At 45.4% G+C, this 17,299-nt stretch overlaps 1 protein-coding gene across 7 annotated transcripts in view; it reads right to left on the reverse strand.

Moving 5' to 3' along the window:
• LOC120844244 (myocyte-specific enhancer factor 2) overlaps positions 1 to 17,299 on the reverse strand; it is a 155,318-nt gene that overhangs the window by 6,599 nt on the left and 131,420 nt on the right. For 2 of the 7 annotated variants that reach the window (XM_040502932.2, XM_040215903.3), the window contains 7 exons: positions 16,395 to 16,598; positions 13,118 to 13,153; positions 7,687 to 7,851; positions 6,874 to 6,994; positions 4,780 to 4,958; positions 2,121 to 2,265; positions 1,261 to 1,387 (listed from right to left, as the gene is read on the reverse strand). In XM_040502932.2, the coding sequence (XP_040358866.1) occupies positions 1,261 to 1,387; positions 2,121 to 2,265; positions 4,780 to 4,958; positions 6,874 to 6,994; positions 7,687 to 7,851; positions 13,118 to 13,153; positions 16,395 to 16,598 (977 nt within the window). Of the gene's footprint in view, positions 1 to 1,260; positions 1,388 to 2,120; positions 2,293 to 4,779; positions 4,959 to 6,873; positions 6,995 to 7,686; positions 7,852 to 13,117; positions 13,154 to 16,394; positions 16,599 to 17,299 lie in introns of all 7 variants that reach the window. The other 5 variants (XM_040215902.3, XM_040215901.3, XM_040502934.2 and 2 more) reach the window with 3 other exon arrangements.

A 17,299-nucleotide genomic window follows, 5' to 3' on the forward strand; every position in this document is an offset into this window, starting at 1 on the left:
GTTTCGGTGTTCGGCTGAGGTTCGTGTTCAATCACTGAGGCGCCAATTGAACACGAGTTCGATCCGAACGCTAACTCAGCACTTGCCGCAGTCTGTGCCTCGCATTTGGCTGAGAGTAATTAAATGTGCAGGACTTTTTTGGGTAAACACCAAGCTCTATAGAAAACAAGCTGGACAAAGCATCCCCGTAGTTCATCTCCCCGCCAATAACGTCTGATGCACGACAGATGCATCTGTAGCGGCCAGTGTGCGACGTCGCACATTAGGCACCAATAGTGTCTGATAGTAAACTAATGCATCTGTAGTGCCTCGTTTGTGACTTTGCAGATTAGGCACCAATAGCGTCTAATGTGCGATGGATATATCTGTAGCGTCTAATGTATGACGTCGCACATCAGGCGCCAAATAGCATCTAATGTGCGATAAATATGACATTGCAAATTAGCAATAATAGCATCTAACGTTCAATGGATGTGTCTATAGCGTCTAATGCGGGACGTCGCACATTAGGCACCAATAGCATCTAATGTGCAATTCTGAACTTTAGGCACCAATAGTAGCTAATGTGTAACGTCGCACATTAGACACCAATAACATCTAATCTGTGGAAGCGTATCCGTAGCATCTAATGTACAACGTCGCACATTGGGCACCAAGAGTGTCTAATGTGCGACCTATGTATCTGTAAAGTCGAATGTGACGTTGCACATTAGGCAAGAATAATGTTTAATGTGCAACAGATGTATCCGTAGCATCTATTGTGGGATGGCGCACATTAGACACCAATAAAGTCTAATGTGTGACGGATGTATCCGTAGCACCTATTGTGCGACGTTACACATTAGGCACCAAGTGTCTAATGTGCGATGGATGTACCCATAGCATCTATTGTGCGACGTCGCACATTAGACACCAATAATGCCTAATGTGTGATGGATGTATCTGTAGCATCTATTGTGCGACGTCGTACATTAGGCACCAATAGTGTCTAATGTGCGATGGATGTACCCATAGCATCTAATGTACAACGTCGCACATTAGGCACCACGAGTGTCTAATGTACAATATATGTATCTGTAGTGTCGAATGTGACGTTGCACATTAGACACCAATAATGTTTAATGTGCAACAGAGAAATCCGTAGCATCTATTGTGCGACATCGCACATTAGGCGCCAGTAGCGTCTGATGTGTGGCGGATGTATCTGCTGACCGGTGACGATTAGGAGTTTATGGGTTCACAGACGTGCCCTGCTCTCACCTGGAGTGCGACTGGAGTGCCCCCGAAGGCACTGCTGTGGCCAGGGGCCCCTGTGTCGACCAGCTGTGCATCAACCCCGGCGAGTTGAAGCCAGACAGGCCCAGCTCAGGGTTGAGGGGGAAGTCGTCTGGAACACGGAGAGAATGCGGCCTTCACAACCCGCCTTCAGAACCACGAAACCTCTGTGGTGGAGCCAGTCGTTGCAGGAAGGGGATGTCGCAAACTTTTTGCCAAATCTCGAGATTCGTCCGGTTCGCCAAACGTTCAAACTTTTGACGAAATTCAATGAAGTTTGATTTGCAAACAGTGTTCCCCGTCTTCTACGGAAAAAAAAAAATCTGGGAACAACTAATTTATAAAGTAATTTATTTCATATTTTACAAAATAACTACTCGCGCTCACACACGTTGTGCATTCTCATCTAGAACATTCAGGACAACGGTGCGTACAAAAGCAGCAATAGCATTATGCTCCGGGACGTCTGATGCCAGCCATTGATTTTGCCGTTACGCCAAAGACTTCATCATATTTTGTCTTAGAGCAAGTTTGCCACACAATGGTGCCTGCAACGTGTCTCCAGCTGGTGTGTTTACAACATCTAAAAATTACACGCACATTCATTTGACCAAGCGCGATGAAACGCGATAGCTTTACAGGAACACCGTTAATGAAAACAATTAGGAAAGGAAATGGTACGGTGATGAAGTGGTTGTAATATGCCGCGCACACATCCAAGACGACGTTAAGGACAGTGTCAAGGACGACGTCGAGGACGACCTCTAGGACGACCTCTACCACTTTGGAACAACTTTTGATGCATGGGCGGGAACGCCGTAACATTCACTCAGTGGGGCACTCACTCGGGGGGAAGCCAGCGGCCAGGGAGGACGGATAGGCGGCCATGGCAGACATCCCGGGTGCTGTGACCGACACCACGGGGGTCGTGAGGGAGGCGTTGGACGTCCGCACCATCGACTGCTGTAGGAACAGGTGCGACGGGTCGTGCTGGAACGGGAACAGCACCGAGAGGCCCTTCTCAGCGTCAACATCGCCCCCGACCGACGGTACCCGCTGGCGCGGTGGTCGCAGAAAGGATGTCCCAAAAAGATTCTCTTCAGTCTAAGGGGTTCAGGTGTCAGGTTGTTCAGGTGTGAAAAGTCCCTCCGAAATTTTACTTTGTTATATATATATACAAGTATTTCTTTTTTCTTTTTTTATTGTGTGTGTGATTGCACCAGCACCTTGAAACACACCCCGAATGTATTTTCTGGCTACGCCCCTGGAGCCTATTACAAAACCTCAGACACAAGGCACCCATGTACAGGGTCTTCGGAAATGATCTTTGCAAGTGAAAGTGGGTGCAGAAAATTTGCTGTTAAAGTTCCATTTATAATTTATGCAAATTTATGTAGATCTCATTCGGCAGTTATTTTACAGTGAAGCTGTTTATGGCTAGGGTCACAAGGATTTTTCCTGTGCAGTGACTAAAAACTTTACGCTCGCACTGCAGCATGAGCACGCCTTCCCCGTATAAAAGATTAGAAGTAAATAACCACTATACACTCTTCATGAACGCGCGTGAAAGATGCCATTTGTTTTAGGCTTTTGCTTTAAAACAGTCACTGCTGCAGACGCTGGCACGCGCGGCGCGTGGAACACCATTCCCTGCATTCTCCTTGATGCTTGGGTAATTTAGCAATAGGTCTATTAGTAGAACAGTTATCAATAGGCACCCTTTTCAAGATCAGTAGACTCTCAGGTAGATAATAAAGGTTTCTCAAGGATTTGCCGCTGTGCGACCTGCGTCGGCCATGTCTACGCACGCACCGCCCTCTTTTTGTCGTCGTTCCAAGCACTTGCGTGCCTGGTTTCCTTTCCTTCTGCTCTCCCAGGGTGGCGGTCCCGTCGCGGGTGTCTACTTTCCGCCGGGTGGCGGTCTCGTCGCGGGTGTCTAGTTTCCTTCAGCTCCTCAGGGAGTGTCAGTGTCGTGTGCTAAACAGCTTTGCTGGTCATCAACCTTCACAGAGTGGAATGGCTCATGATTTTTTTTTTTTGTCATTAGGCTTGTCCGATTTACTTGCACCTCCTGCACCGGCGCAGAAAAGTGTGGACAGTCTACTTACAGTCATATCTCTACACATACCGAAAATACACTGCCCTACACTGTTTTGCATCAATGCAGGAGGAGCAGGTGAATTGAACGAGCCTATTACAGAACCTCAGACACAAGGAACCCATATATGGGGTCTCCCAAAAAGATCCTCGCAAGTGAATGTGGGTGCAAAAAATTTGCTGCGAGTGTTACGTCGACAATCTACGCGAATATATGTAGATCTCGCTCGAAAGTTTTTCTATGTCATTACGGAATATCAAACGTGAGGCACCTACAAACAGGGTGTTCTGGAAACATCTTTACAAGACGAAGCGGGCGTAAGAAATTTGCTGCACAAGTGCCATGTACAAACAATCCACACTAATTTAAGTAGATCTCGCTTTGCAAGTTCCACAAAACATTTAACATACAAATTACACTTAAAATAATGTGAAATTATGTCGATCACACTTCCCGAGTCTTTTTTATGTCATCACAAGATCCTAAACGCGAAGCACCCAAATACGAGGTGTTCCAAAAAGATTGTTTGCAAGGTGTAGCGGGGACAGGAAGTTTACTACACAAGCTACATTTACCATCAATGCAAAATTATGTAGGTCACACTTGGAAGTCGTTTTCGTGCCATTACAAAATCCTGAACGTTTAATGTGCGTGTTCTGCTGGTTAAAATGTGGCAGGAACTGCAACATCACCGGGGTGCCATTTACATGCAATCGATGGCCCATACACGGAAAGTGTTTTTGGTACAAACACCTAAACATACAAATTCTTTTTTATAAGGAGCACGGTATGATAGTTTAATCTGCTCCCCGTGAAGTGGAGAGTCCCAGTATCTAACCAAAAGGTTGTGTGCAACTTTTTAATTTTATAAAAAAAAGAAAAAAAAAAAAGTCAGCTTTTTTTTTTTAGAAGCCCTTTTGAAGTTAAAGTTTGCAAAAACATAATTAAGATATTTCAGTTTCAAATAGATATCACCGCTCTATGTATCCTCAAAATAATACGAGGTGTGATCAATAAATTCCGCCTCCTAGGCTGTAACTTTTGAAACAGTGATGGGAGTGAAAGATGTTACATTCAAATGAAAGTTTGGAATCTTCTCTTTCCAAGGACCACATGACTCTTTAGTATAGTACCCGCGGGCGGTGATGCACTCCGCACGCTGTTGTAGATGACTGAGGGCGGCTATATATCTACGCGTCTAACGACTGCACCTGCGGTACAAACGTAGCACATAATCCTTTACGTTCGCTTCAACATATCTGTATCTCCGCTGTATCAGTGTTCACTGCTACTACATTGCTTGGAACGGGACTTCAACAGTACTCTTGGCCGGGCAACCCTACTACGAGATCGCCGCGCGTCACCGAACGCCCTGGCACACGGCAGACGACGGGGGTGGCACTCACCAGCTGGCTCGTGGGCGAAGGCGAGCCCGGGATGACCACCCTGAGGTTCGACCTGCTGGGCGACGCCCCCTTGGCACCTCCTTTCGTCACCGGGGAGCTGCAGCCGGCCAGGCTGGAGGGAGATGCCGGCCGGTGGTAGCCGTTCGAAGTCACTCCGTTCATGTCTAGGAGCGCCCCACCTGGGAGGAGCCAGTGGAACCAAGCGTCGGAACGTGCAACCCCGAGTCGAGAATGGATCGCTGGCGCCAAAGCATCAACGATCCGTTCTCACAAATGCCCGGTACCGGGCGTTTGTGAGAAAAGAGAACAGCGTTCTTGGGCCCGTGTAGATAAACTGCGCGTCGCAGAAACCAGGAACCCTGAGAACGTAACACTAGCCGTTAGGATAGAACGCGAAGGTTTGAAAGGCACGACGCTACCCGAATCAAACCGGAAAGGACGAAATTTCTCTGCGAGCCGACGTCCATTGCAGCGTAAGAACGTTGAAATGAGAACCGAGATTGTGGACATGCGTGGCATTTACATGTGCGCAGAACATTTGTCCTAGCAAAAAAGACAATACTGTTTTCTTTCTTACTGACAAGTTTTCTTTACTCAAACAATTCCTCAGGACGCCCAGAACGTAATGTTTTGTTTTGAAGATATTGGGTATAGGTAAGTGATGGCTCACAGAGATCTGTCCTTCTCAATCGTCCTTTGATCTGGGTTACGTCATGTTCTCAAACTTTCAAGTTTTATTGCAACCTGGAGCCTCCCATTTTCACCGAGTTTCAGTTTTCTGCAATGTGCAGCTGGTTTATTTACACAGGCCGAAAAACACAGTTTTCTTTTCTCGTGAACGCTCGGTAAAATGCAAGTGAGTGTTGAAAGTGGGCATATGAGAAACCTCCCAGACATTAAACATGAGGAAGATACAAAGAGAGGGGGGACGGACAACAAACATAGATTTATCACGTAACTGCCAGGTAGGACCAAAGACCATTAGCGCGTTCAAATTTCCCTTGTTTTCTGACTGTACACTGACAAGTACTCCTGATGGGCTGTGCCGACAAGTGTCAATTGAAACAGGGATGCAATGTGACATCTGTGCCACCTGAATGCTAGCTCAAACCAAGAAAATGCTGAACTAGAAAACAAAATCTCTTTTCTTGAAACTCATGAGGCCATATGGCTGTTCAACGATGGTTGTTGTGCCATATCCTACCCATTTCAGGCAAGTTTTGTGCTACTATCTTGTCGTCTTAAACACCGAGACTTGGGGACAAAAAGCAAACAACACACACCTATTTGTGTGTTGTACACTTTTTTTATTCCCAAGCCCCGGGTGTTAAAGGTGTTGAGAGTTTACCGTCTCATCAGCCTGTACTCCGTCATTGCTACAATTCCATAGTCACAATCACTGCCAGAATTCATATTGCCCATGTATCACCAGCGTCATTTTATGCCTACTTCAATGCATACTCTTCGACAGAGCACAGCAATGTTCTTTTTCGTCACAATAAAATGACACCGTTTCAGACATTAAAGCTCGCATAGGAAAAGCTTTGAATAGCTTGATCCAGCAGCTAATAGTTGAAGCTCTCAGTATAGCTATGATTTTGCCATTCAGAAAGGTCCCTCTGCTTCAACAATGTCCCCTCCCTTCATTGTTTCACTCTCTCGTCTATCAATGCCCAATGTAAGGGGTGATAACGCACATTTCAGCTTTTCAAAATGAAACGCACAATGCATGCCTACTAGACTACGCGGAGTGAGAGCTTGTCCAGTATTTTGCAGGGGTTGTGTTGACATCAGAACACCAAGCTCCGATTGGCTCTGATTGAACGATAGTGGGTAGACCTCGAGGCTTTGAGGTCTACCCACTATCATTCTGGTGTCACCACAGCCCTTGCAAAAGAAGCAGATAAACTTGCGCTCCGCATAGTTAGTCCCCGTGAGGTCGTACGAGATTCAGAAACAAACTAAACTTGGCGATCCCGCAAACTTTGTATTATGTACTCGCAGACCGATGAGGCAGACCTTTCACCACTAACAACGGGCATTCCTGCGTGTTTCGACTTTCGTCCGGGCAGAGAATCGCAGATGGAGGGTTACCTGAAGAACTAGGCCGTGGGCTGACACTGGGGTGAGACATCTGCGGAGACGGCTGCATGAGTCCCTCCTGCGACGAGTAGCCAGACATTGAGCTCATGCCCTGACTCAAGGACGGCTGGCCCTGAAACGAAAAAACAGTAGTAAAAATTATGTTAGGGAAAATGTTGCCGCGACTTAAATACGACAAAAGTTTTCGAAAGAGAGTTACAAAGGGCGCAAGAGGAACCAAAGTGCATTCGTAAGGAGTACCAAATTTGAGAAAAGAGCCACTTAAAAGAAAGAAAAGAAAGGCACTTGCACGACAGCAGCACATCTATGTCTGCCGCAACCCAATAGGCGACCGGCGTTTGGCAACTTCCGGTTTCTAAGGAAATTTGGTTTAGCTGTTGACAAACGACGACGATGATCTGCAACCCTGTTTAAGCATGATTCTGAAAACTATAGTCTGGAGGTTTCAGAACCACGCTTGCAAAGGCTTGCAGCTCAATGTCGTCGTTTGTCAAAAGTGAAACAAAATTTTGTAAGGTACCGGAAGTTGCCAAACGCCGCTCACCTATTATCAACACAGCATAAAAATGCTTTGAGAGGTGCTCACAAAATGCACGAGATAGCAATTATTAACTTTTCTTTTTTATCGAGCTGCACGGACTTCACGTCGGCTACGTGCCCCAGCACGTTGGGAAACAGTTAGAAAACAGCCGATCCACAACAAAACAAAGGTCGACCGAAGCGTCCCGAAACTCTTTTTTTTTGGCGCAAAAATTGCCGTTCAACGACCACCCCGGGCTGCAAGAGGGAAGTGCGGGGGCTCACCCTTGAGCCATTGAGCTGTGCGCTGCGCTGCATCATCAGCTCAAACTCCTCATTGATCTTGCTGTACTTGGCTTCTGACCGAGGCGTCAGTGAGTACTGGTCCGGGTCCGGCTCGGGGCTATCGCATCCATTGGTCGAGTTCTTGTGCTCCTTCTTGCTCAGGGCCTGTGAGGGCGACAATGGAACGAAAACGCCCATTCTAAGAGGGACGATAGCGATAAACAATGACGCCGAAAAAAGTTTCGAAGTTTGGCGCTCGGGAATAAAGCCCCCCGTCCTGAAACGATACAGGCTACCGTATATCCTGGTCTGTAAGTCGCATCTTTACAGGCCTTTCGGGGCCTGTAAGTCGCTCAACTAACCACTTTACTACTGTAAGTCGCAGCCTTGTACGAGTCGCAGCCCCCTATAAATGGCTGGTTTTCTTGAAAAAGTTGGTTATACAGGTTGCACCGTTGCACCTACATGTTTGTTTGGTCGGTGCAGTGAAACTGCACTGATAAGCCCACAAAAGTGTACTCAGATTATGATATGTGTGCCAGTGGGAGTCAGTTTCAATAACCTCAACAGAGCATTGCAAAACAAAAACCGAAGAATGAAAAAGAATGATACTTTTGGGTGGAACGAGAACATAATCAAAATGTTGTTTAATATTTTGTTCCAGAGTGAAATGGAACCCAAGTTTTAACCGCCATTGATGCCTGTATAAATATTTTTAAACAGTCATTTTTTGTTCAGGTGGTAGAGTTGTGGAATAAACTTCCTGCTGGTGTCGTTGCACTGGAATCCCTTTCTGAATTCGAGAATGCCATAAGTGTATTGTTTGACCTGTAAGTGTGACCCTTCTTGTGGGTGTATGTGTGAGTGTATATTTCTGGGGTGAGGTTCCCAAAGGTTGATTTTGAAAGCAGTGCTTGAGGTGTATATTTTTGTGGTGCAGATCCTGGAGATTGCTCTGAATGTTGATAGTATTTGAAAGCAGTGTTGTATTTGATCTTCGTGTTTGTATTACCCCCTCCTGCCTTGGCCTTCGGTTTTTGGGGGAAAGTTCAGGTATTTCAGTATTTTCTGGTCCCCAGAGGAACCAAAAGATACCCTCGAAGTGTTTCTCAGGAAAAAAAAGAAGCTGAGGCTGGCACTCGCCCTCATTCGACGAGTGAGCTAGGCACACTGGACGTAGCATTTTTGCTCCAAATGCTGGTTAAGGGGGGACACTACCCAAAAAAGTAAATTTTTGAACCACTTGTCTGATTTAAATTATATTTACAGGGCTTGTTTCTGTTGATGTTTATAACATTTCTGCCAATTTTTGTTAACCTGGGTGAAGTACAAAAAATATTCCAAACGTTCAAAGACGAAAGTGGGCGTATCTGCTTAGGAAAACTATCGTTTTGAAATTACTTATAAATTTGTTGTTTTCATGTGTTACATTGCATTAGGACAGTTCAGAGCAGATAACTATGGAGCTATATTTCTATGTTATACCATCTTTCATGACAAAAAGCCACGTAAACACAAATACAGTTTTTTAGATTTCCATCCTTTGTCCAAACTTTTAGTTCTTGAGCATGAAAAATGACAAAAATAAAAAATACAAGCTCATAGTTATCTTCCCCTTAAAATTTCACCCCAGAAACACTCATAAAAATGAATCCAAGTTGCATAATAACAAAACGATAGTTTTCCTAAAGTGAAATTTATGCCAAAAAGTGGAATGGAGAAAAATGCATTCAAAGTGCTCCAACCTCTACCTTTCCTTTAGCATCGGTGGACCGAAAATAATTTATAAAAAATAAACTATGCAGTGTAAACTAATGAAGCTTTATGGCAATACTCTCTAGATGTTGGTGGATGTAAATATGACGTTTTTCAAAATCAACTTTTTTTTGCAGAAATTGTTTTTTCTGGGTAGTGTCTCCCCTTAAGGAACCATGTCTTTCAAGAAACCCGAATGTATTGACATTTTGGGCAGAACGAAAGGAACGCCAATCGGAACTGTCCACTCGAGCACAAGCAGCCCTTCGTGTACCGTCCACACAGGTCAGCGTGGAGCTGGCGTTCTCAGCGCTCAAGTGTTTTTTAGCGGAATAGAGGTCTCGCATTTCACTGGATATCATTTGATGACGCGCTGCTTTTGAGATCGTGCTCTGTGCCTCGATCCGTTCTTCTCGTCTCTTTTACCCGGCTTGTTTCATTTTCCATCGTTGCGATAAGAGCACGCTTGCTAGAGCCTTTTAATTACTTACTTTCTGATAAAAATAAACATTTAGTCTTTTTCTGTAATTTTTGGGTCTGAATTTTATTTTGAATGCAAACACAAGCTGTTACGGACCATTATTTTTTTGTTCCGGAGCAGAATTGTATTAGAACTTTTCCCCAAGGAACGAAACTGATACCAGAAGGAAAAACATTCTGTGCCGACGCCCTGCTCGTGAACGAATTAGTTGAGACGTATAACCGCAGTGAAAAGCAGGCACATAGCCAGGGGGGGGGCATGGGGCCCGGGGCCCAACCGAAATCTTCCATTTTGCTCGGACCTTCTCTCTCCCCTCCCCCTCACTCATACAGCATTTTGTCATGGGCGGCCCCCCCCCCCCCCCCCCCCCGTGAAACAAAATCCTGGCTATGTGCCTGCTGGTAAACTTGCGTAGTTAAAGGGATACTTCAACGAAATTTGAAATATATACTCGTCGTGTTCAGAAATAGGCTGAATATGATTCGTAATATCTGTAAATAACAAACACACGTTTGTATTTTGAGTCTGATGGCTGTATTTTTCGTTATAAACGGCCCACTCTGGCAAGCGCTCGGAGAGCAGCCAGTAGAGAGCACGTGACATCCGCCGGAATTGTGACATAGATTGTCTCCGGACGAGCAAACCTGCGGCGAGGCTGACGTCGAGAAAATGTCCTAGCCATTCCGGCCACTGAAGCGGCCCAAGCACGCCAGCGACCGGGCCACCGCAACTAACCTCAAAGCTGCTTTTGTATGAATATTGAGTGACAGGGTAATCTTCTATAAATGTCTGGGACACACAAAAGAGTGTCTCGGGGAGAAGGGAGTTCCTCCTTCCCCTCTTCTCTTGAGGTGGCTGGAGGAGAGACAGTTATCGTCACTATATACCTGTCAAGGTTCCTAGACGGGCATTACAAACGAGGCATTAGCGACATCCACCAGGTGCTCTTTGCTAATCGTTTAATTCGTTTTAAATTCCTTTTTGTGTCTTTTTTCAACAAGAGATTGGTGTGTCTGATGTGATACTGCTTCCTTAAACACAAATAAACCAAAAAATAAGCGCCGAAATTTCGTTGTAGTATCCCTTTAATGTCCATACTTATAAAAAATAATGTGTACAACTTGTACCGTTGTGTAAAACACACCGACAAATATTTGAAAATAAAAAGGAACTTGTACATTGGAAAATACAGCAATTTCTAATCAAAATGGACAATTTGCCATCCCAAAAACCTATTAATCGGTCAACGGGCCGATCGTGTACCAGTGACACCCCGTGTAACAACGGGCAGGAAGAGCAATGCAGGCGACATGCCTCTGTCTCATGTTTTTTCTTGAGCTGGACGCGACGATTACGTCAAAGCTTCCCTCCCCCGTTCAGTTTAGTGGGGTGGAATCGGTGTGTGATTACGTTAATTCATGCACCAATTGTAGCACAAACACAATCTGGGATACACTTTACCCAGCACTAACCAAAAGGACATTGACCAATTTTTGTCACTGTCGTGTCAATGATCACGATACTTTGAGGAAGCCCGATTTGACGAGAATGTTGTTAGGGATCTATTTCCGGATTTTTCCAGTTTTATCCGCAAGCCCAAAACCCTAAAAGGGGCACACAAAGTGTAATTTTTCATTTGGGGCCATCAGCTTGTGCCTATTGCCGTCACTGATATGCCAAACAAAATGCATGTGAGCTGGGCTTTTTACGGCAGCTAGAGGAGCAAAGTTCTAGGATGCTTATTTGATGGCTGTGCCCATATTTTATTTTAAATCATATAAGTTATTAGATGCACCACCCACTTCAGTATAAACAATCACGTTAAGGGGGAACATTACCTAGTAAAAACAATTTCTGCAAAAAAGCTGATTTTGAAAAAATGCCATATTTACATCCAGCAACATCTGGAGTGCATTCCCAGAAAGTTTCATTCATTTACACTGCATAGTTAATTTTTTTATAAATTATTTTCGGTCCGCCAATGCTAAAGGAAAGGTAGGGATTGGAACCCTTTGAGTGCAATTTTTTCCGTTCCACTTTTCGGAATAAATTTCACTTTAGGAAAACTATTGCTTTCCTATTACACAATAGGGAATTATTCTTGGGTGGTTTTCTGGGATAGAATTTTGTGAGGAACATGCCTGGCTGGTTAGTTTTTCTACTTTAACATTCATTTATGCTAAAAAAAGCTACATTTGTAGAAAAGCGCAGACATGACAATTTTGTTTTAATCATCTTACGGAGTTATACTTATGCAAAACAATGCAATATAGCAAAATAACTGGCTGGGTATGTGCTGTGGGTATTTCTATGACAATATTACACATAAACATCACAAACTTTTTATTTTATTTTAAAACAATAGTTTTCCTAAGCGGACACACTGACTTCCATATTGTAACACTCGTAACAAGTTTCATAATTGACATAGGAAAATTAAAGTTGGCAGGGATGGTCTTGCCACTCATATAAGCTTCCACTGCAAATTTGATTGAAATGAAGCAAGTGGTACAGAAGTTGACCAAGGGCCAAAGAACTAAAAGCAGAGAACCCCTTCGCTCGTCCATCCCTTCATTCACCGGACTTCTCATTCCTGGCTTTCCTCGCCTGCCGCACCTCGAACGAGTGTTGCAAGAGTGTTTTCTAGGGTGGGAAGCACAATGTATGTGCATTTGGATGCAGTGAGAAAATGCTCCAGGTTCCCACGGTCGCCTGTCAATGCGTGCTCATGCAAGTTAGAGAGCCCGACCAGCCGTCCTAGCATCGAGCCAAGACGTCACAGCAAGCATGCAGGGAGGCACTTCCTGCAACCGCGGCGCCAGCACGGTTATGGCGGCAGTCCCAGGCAAAGGTCGGGAAAGCGAGAAACCTCCACAGATCCAGAACCGTCTCTTGTCCTCTTACATCGTATTAATCTAGTTGTTCAATGTGCATCATACAGTTTGGTTAATGTCATAACTAGCTTCCACCGTAGCCAAACGGAAGCCCCCATGGGAGTAACTGCGAGCTAACGTGAGACATTCGCAAAGAAATGATTAACAAAGTGAATTCTTGACGTTGACGACAATCTCCTCGCCCAGCTGACGCAAGAAAAAAAGCCCGCATCTTGCGTTCGATTAATGGAAAAAGGGGGCGATGCACCGACTGGTTCAACGACTAATTGGTAGAATAATTTTTCCCCCGGCGGTCACTCACCTGACTGCCGCCATCCAGACGTTGGTGGCGCAGTTTCTGAATGAAACAAGAAACGGGGAGAGCAGTTAAGTACACGGGCGCCGCCTGCTCCCTCTGTGTCTTCATTCCACCCTTTCCAAAAAAATTAAAACAAGTGCCCCTTTTTTGCATGTGCAACGGAGAATCTGCAACTTCTCGATACCTCTCCTTCGCATGCTCCCCGCGAAACTCGGCCGATTTCTCATACGTCTGCACGGTAGCAACAATTCTTATTTCTTTAATTATCCCTCACAGCTTACCTTAAACAAAAATTTTCAGGGTGGCAGCAGACATTTTTTCTAAGGGATCTTAGCTTGTTCAGGATGCTGAGGAAGCCCAAAAAAAGTGAAATCTCTTAACAAAATGCGGGACGAAACTCTCGGGGTTGGTTCAGACATTTGCATTTGACTGCAGTCGACCGCGTTACGACTCTTTGCGTTCTACTGAGACGCGTTGCGTGAACCTCGGTTGTCGTAGCAACCACGTAAGCAGGAATGAGGCGCAGGCGGGTCGCACTAAAACGCAAATGGTTGAGCCAATTTCTAGGCTAGAGGTGCCTTTTCACCTTCTCGCTGTCAGCTTCGACTAGCTTTCCCTACTAATTACGAGGTCTCGTTAAGCACCAGTTTTACTGCAGCCGAAGCACAATGCCAGACAATTTTAAGAAAACATTAGGCCTAGCACAATACATTAACCTCAGAACCAGCAACACACACTAAGGAGGTTTAAGGTTAGCACCACAGTCAATAAGGCCATCCGGTTGTGCCACTCCTCGTCATGCACGCACACGCAGGAACATGGTGCAAACACGGGTGATTAAAGGAACACACGAAAAATGGAAACGAAGAGTTAGGGACGTAAGTGGGCGGTGTTAGGATCAGTGAGGAGTGAAGACACCCGTTCTAAAGTTGGAAACAGTTCGGGCCGGTGAGCGCCCCAACCCTGTAGCACTCAAAGTGTGGGAGAAATGGGTGCAGTCTAACACTGTCACATGACAGCTTGAGAGACGCAGGGAGCGACGAGCCTCGGGCATCTAATTATCATACCGCAGCCAATCACAGTGCGGCACCGGTACTCAAGGAGAACACCGAAGAGCGAATCGCGAAGCGAGCAGCATGAGCATATACGGAGAGCAAGTCGTCTGCTTCTTGAGCTGGAGTGGCGGTGACGTCAGAACGACGCCGACCTCCTATTGGCTGATTGAAAAAAATAGAGAGTAGACCTCGAGGCATTTAGCATTGAGGTCCACCCACTATGTTTTTCAATCAGCCAATAAGAGCTCGGCGTCGTTCTGACGTCACCGCAAGTCCCGAGCAAGAAGCAGACGACTTGCTCTCCGCATTAAGCCACGCACTGCATTTCCCGAGCTGTGGTGACCATGAGAGAAAGGTGTGTAGTGCAGTCAAACTACGAGGTGGTTTTTGTTTCGTACTAACCTTGGGTGATTTTGGTCGAAATTCTCAAGTGTGTGAACAAATATTAGAACAAAATTTTTGTTGAGAAACAATGTCGTATCTACTAGAACGCTTCTGTACCTTGCCTGAACCAAGGAGCAGATGTGTTTGTTCCCAAAACACACTTGTACAACCTTTTGTTGCCTCTTCGACTCTTAAACCCTATCCCTCTTTCTTTCTTCCCTCTCCTCTTGCAATTTGGGAGGAGAAAGAAATCTAGAGGTGTTTCTGCATTGCAGAAGGTAGGGGCAGTGTGTCAGCCTTTAAGCAGGCTGAACAACGAGTCAGTAGGTGGACGTATGACTTAAACTAGATACAAAGGCAGTTCTTTACAGACACAAACAAAATTTGGTTTCTCTTTCGAGGAATGGTTCAAGGTGGTATGGTGTTTATATCCTATTTTAATCACATTATAATACACTGCGACAACTATAACCATTTTGAGTTTTATAGTTGTGAGGGTATGAAAAAAAAGCTGACTTTCTTTGTAAAAAAAAAGGAACAGAAACAAGGGACAGCAATAAGACCGCAAGCGCAACTTGAGAAAGGTGCCCCTGATAAGGCCCGGGCATATAAATGAGCCTTGGACACTGAACAACGATGGCCAAGTTTACGGCTTACACCGCCCCTAAAACATTTGATTAACCGTGTCCAAGAACACAGGCCACAACCCACGCCAAAGGTAAGGGTGGCGTCGCCCCCTGGGCTGCATCAAGATAATGCTTATCACATCGAAAGGAAAACAGAGTTAACGGAGCCTTTGGAAACCGAAATCAGTCTTTCAGTAGGGTCTTGGCATTATTTCAATGCCTACATTGAAAGTTCACATTAATGTGGTTGCTTACAGCAGCTTGGTAAGACTAAATGTTAAAGGTCTTGGAGAACTATCACTCACAAATTTTATTTATCCGTAAGTAAATAAATTGATACTACATCCTCAAGCAAGCTTCAGTAAGACCTTTGAATGCTGATGTGGCAAATAGGGCTACTATATAAACAAGGTCCCTGAGGAAAAACTCTGAAGATTTTATCAAATTTTCCAAGGAATTTCCTAACTTTGCCACACTCACTAGACTTAAACGAAAACCTCACGTTTTCCCCAGCTCATGCTACATTAAGTCCACATTCCTAGACTTTTAAAAAGCTCGCCAAAACTCCCTGACAATCACAGACTTGTTCCTGGTTCCCTAACGTGGTTAACTGCCATCCAAACTCCCCAACTGTTAAAAGCTCTCTGGCAGCTCCTCATCTCATTCCCCACAACCTAGCTGCGCTGCCAGTCTTCCCCAGATGCCTCAAACTCTCTGGAAATTCCAGCTTGCCAACATTCCCCCAAAACTCTATTACCCCGACTTTTGGGGAAATCAGGGAGTTTCGGTCCACAAAGATTTTGTAGAAACTCCCCAAACGTTCGGCGGCCCAGGCCATGCCCAAGTTCGCAGACGCTTCGTTCAGAACCACAAGGTCTACCGTCGTCTGCGCACTGCTGAGAGACTAAGGGACAGGTGCAGAGGGATGGAGAGAGAGGAAGAAGGGGAATCTCGGGGAATGCCAGCTCCCCAACATTCCCTCAAAACTTTATTACCCGACTTTGGGGAAATTAGGAAGTTTCGGTCCACAAAGATTTTAGAGAAACTCCTCAAATGCTCGGTGGCCCTGGGCATACCCAAGTTCGCAGATGCGTCGTTCAGAACCACAAGGTCTACCGTCGTCCACACACCGCCGAGAGACTTGGGGACAGGCGCAGAGGAATAGAGAGAGAGGGGAAAGGAGAGAGCTCGAGGGAAGGTGGTCGGCGAAGTTACCTCGACGATGTCGCTGTTGGTGCGGCTCTCGTGGGGCTCGTTGTACTCGGTGTACTTGAGAAGCACTTTGTCCATGTCGGTGCTGGCATACTGGAACAGCTTGTTGGTGCTGTTGAAGATGATCAGGGCGATCTCGCAGTCACAGAGCACGCTCAGCTCATAGGCCTTCTTCATCAGGCCAAACTTGCGCTTCGTAAACGTCACCTGCAACACGCGGGTAGACGATGCATTGGACGACACGCTTTCGATGGCGTGCACCCAATAGTGCAAGCATTGTAAAAAAAAAAAGCAGATTAGACGTCCAACACTTCAACGATGAGAGGCAGGCTTGCAACCGAGGTATGGTGACACTGGTTAAAACAGCGTGTGAACAATTGAGCTAGTGCAGTCGGACTGTCAGCCTGGTGTCTTTGCGTCATGCAGTACAGAATCGCACGACTGCAAGCTGGTACGATGCTCATGGTGTGGCAAAACTGCATGATGCACGTTAAAAATATCAAATTAGCAGCTGTTGAGAAGCTTCAACCATTCCTGCAACTTGTGTTCACAGTTATGTGCCACGGGTTCTTTGCTTTCTTTAGGATAAAAAGTGGATTAATGGACTTGGGTTTTTGTACCATAGACTTTTTTTCCGACGGTTAAACTTGATTTACGTGCAAGAGACTGCAGACTTGCAGTTCCTTGACCCAGCTTTATATAAAGAGGATCCTGACACTGAGCAATGTTGGCTCGAAATATAGATTGAATGGTGCTGTGGAATTTAAGGCTTTTCAAGAGGACACTTCACATAAGGCCGAGTGACGCAAAATGCGCCGTGCTTTTGTGTCAATTTGCTTGCATCTGTTTCACCCATTTTGCCCATCTGGCTTTTGGGGTAATCTGTCGGAGATACCGACGCAAACGTA

This window comes from Ixodes scapularis, unplaced genomic scaffold, assembly GCF_016920785.2.
Source record: "Ixodes scapularis isolate PalLabHiFi unplaced genomic scaffold, ASM1692078v2 PGA_scaffold11__112_contigs__length_91849675, whole genome shotgun sequence".
Taxonomy (NCBI): domain Eukaryota; kingdom Metazoa; phylum Arthropoda; class Arachnida; order Ixodida; family Ixodidae; genus Ixodes; species Ixodes scapularis.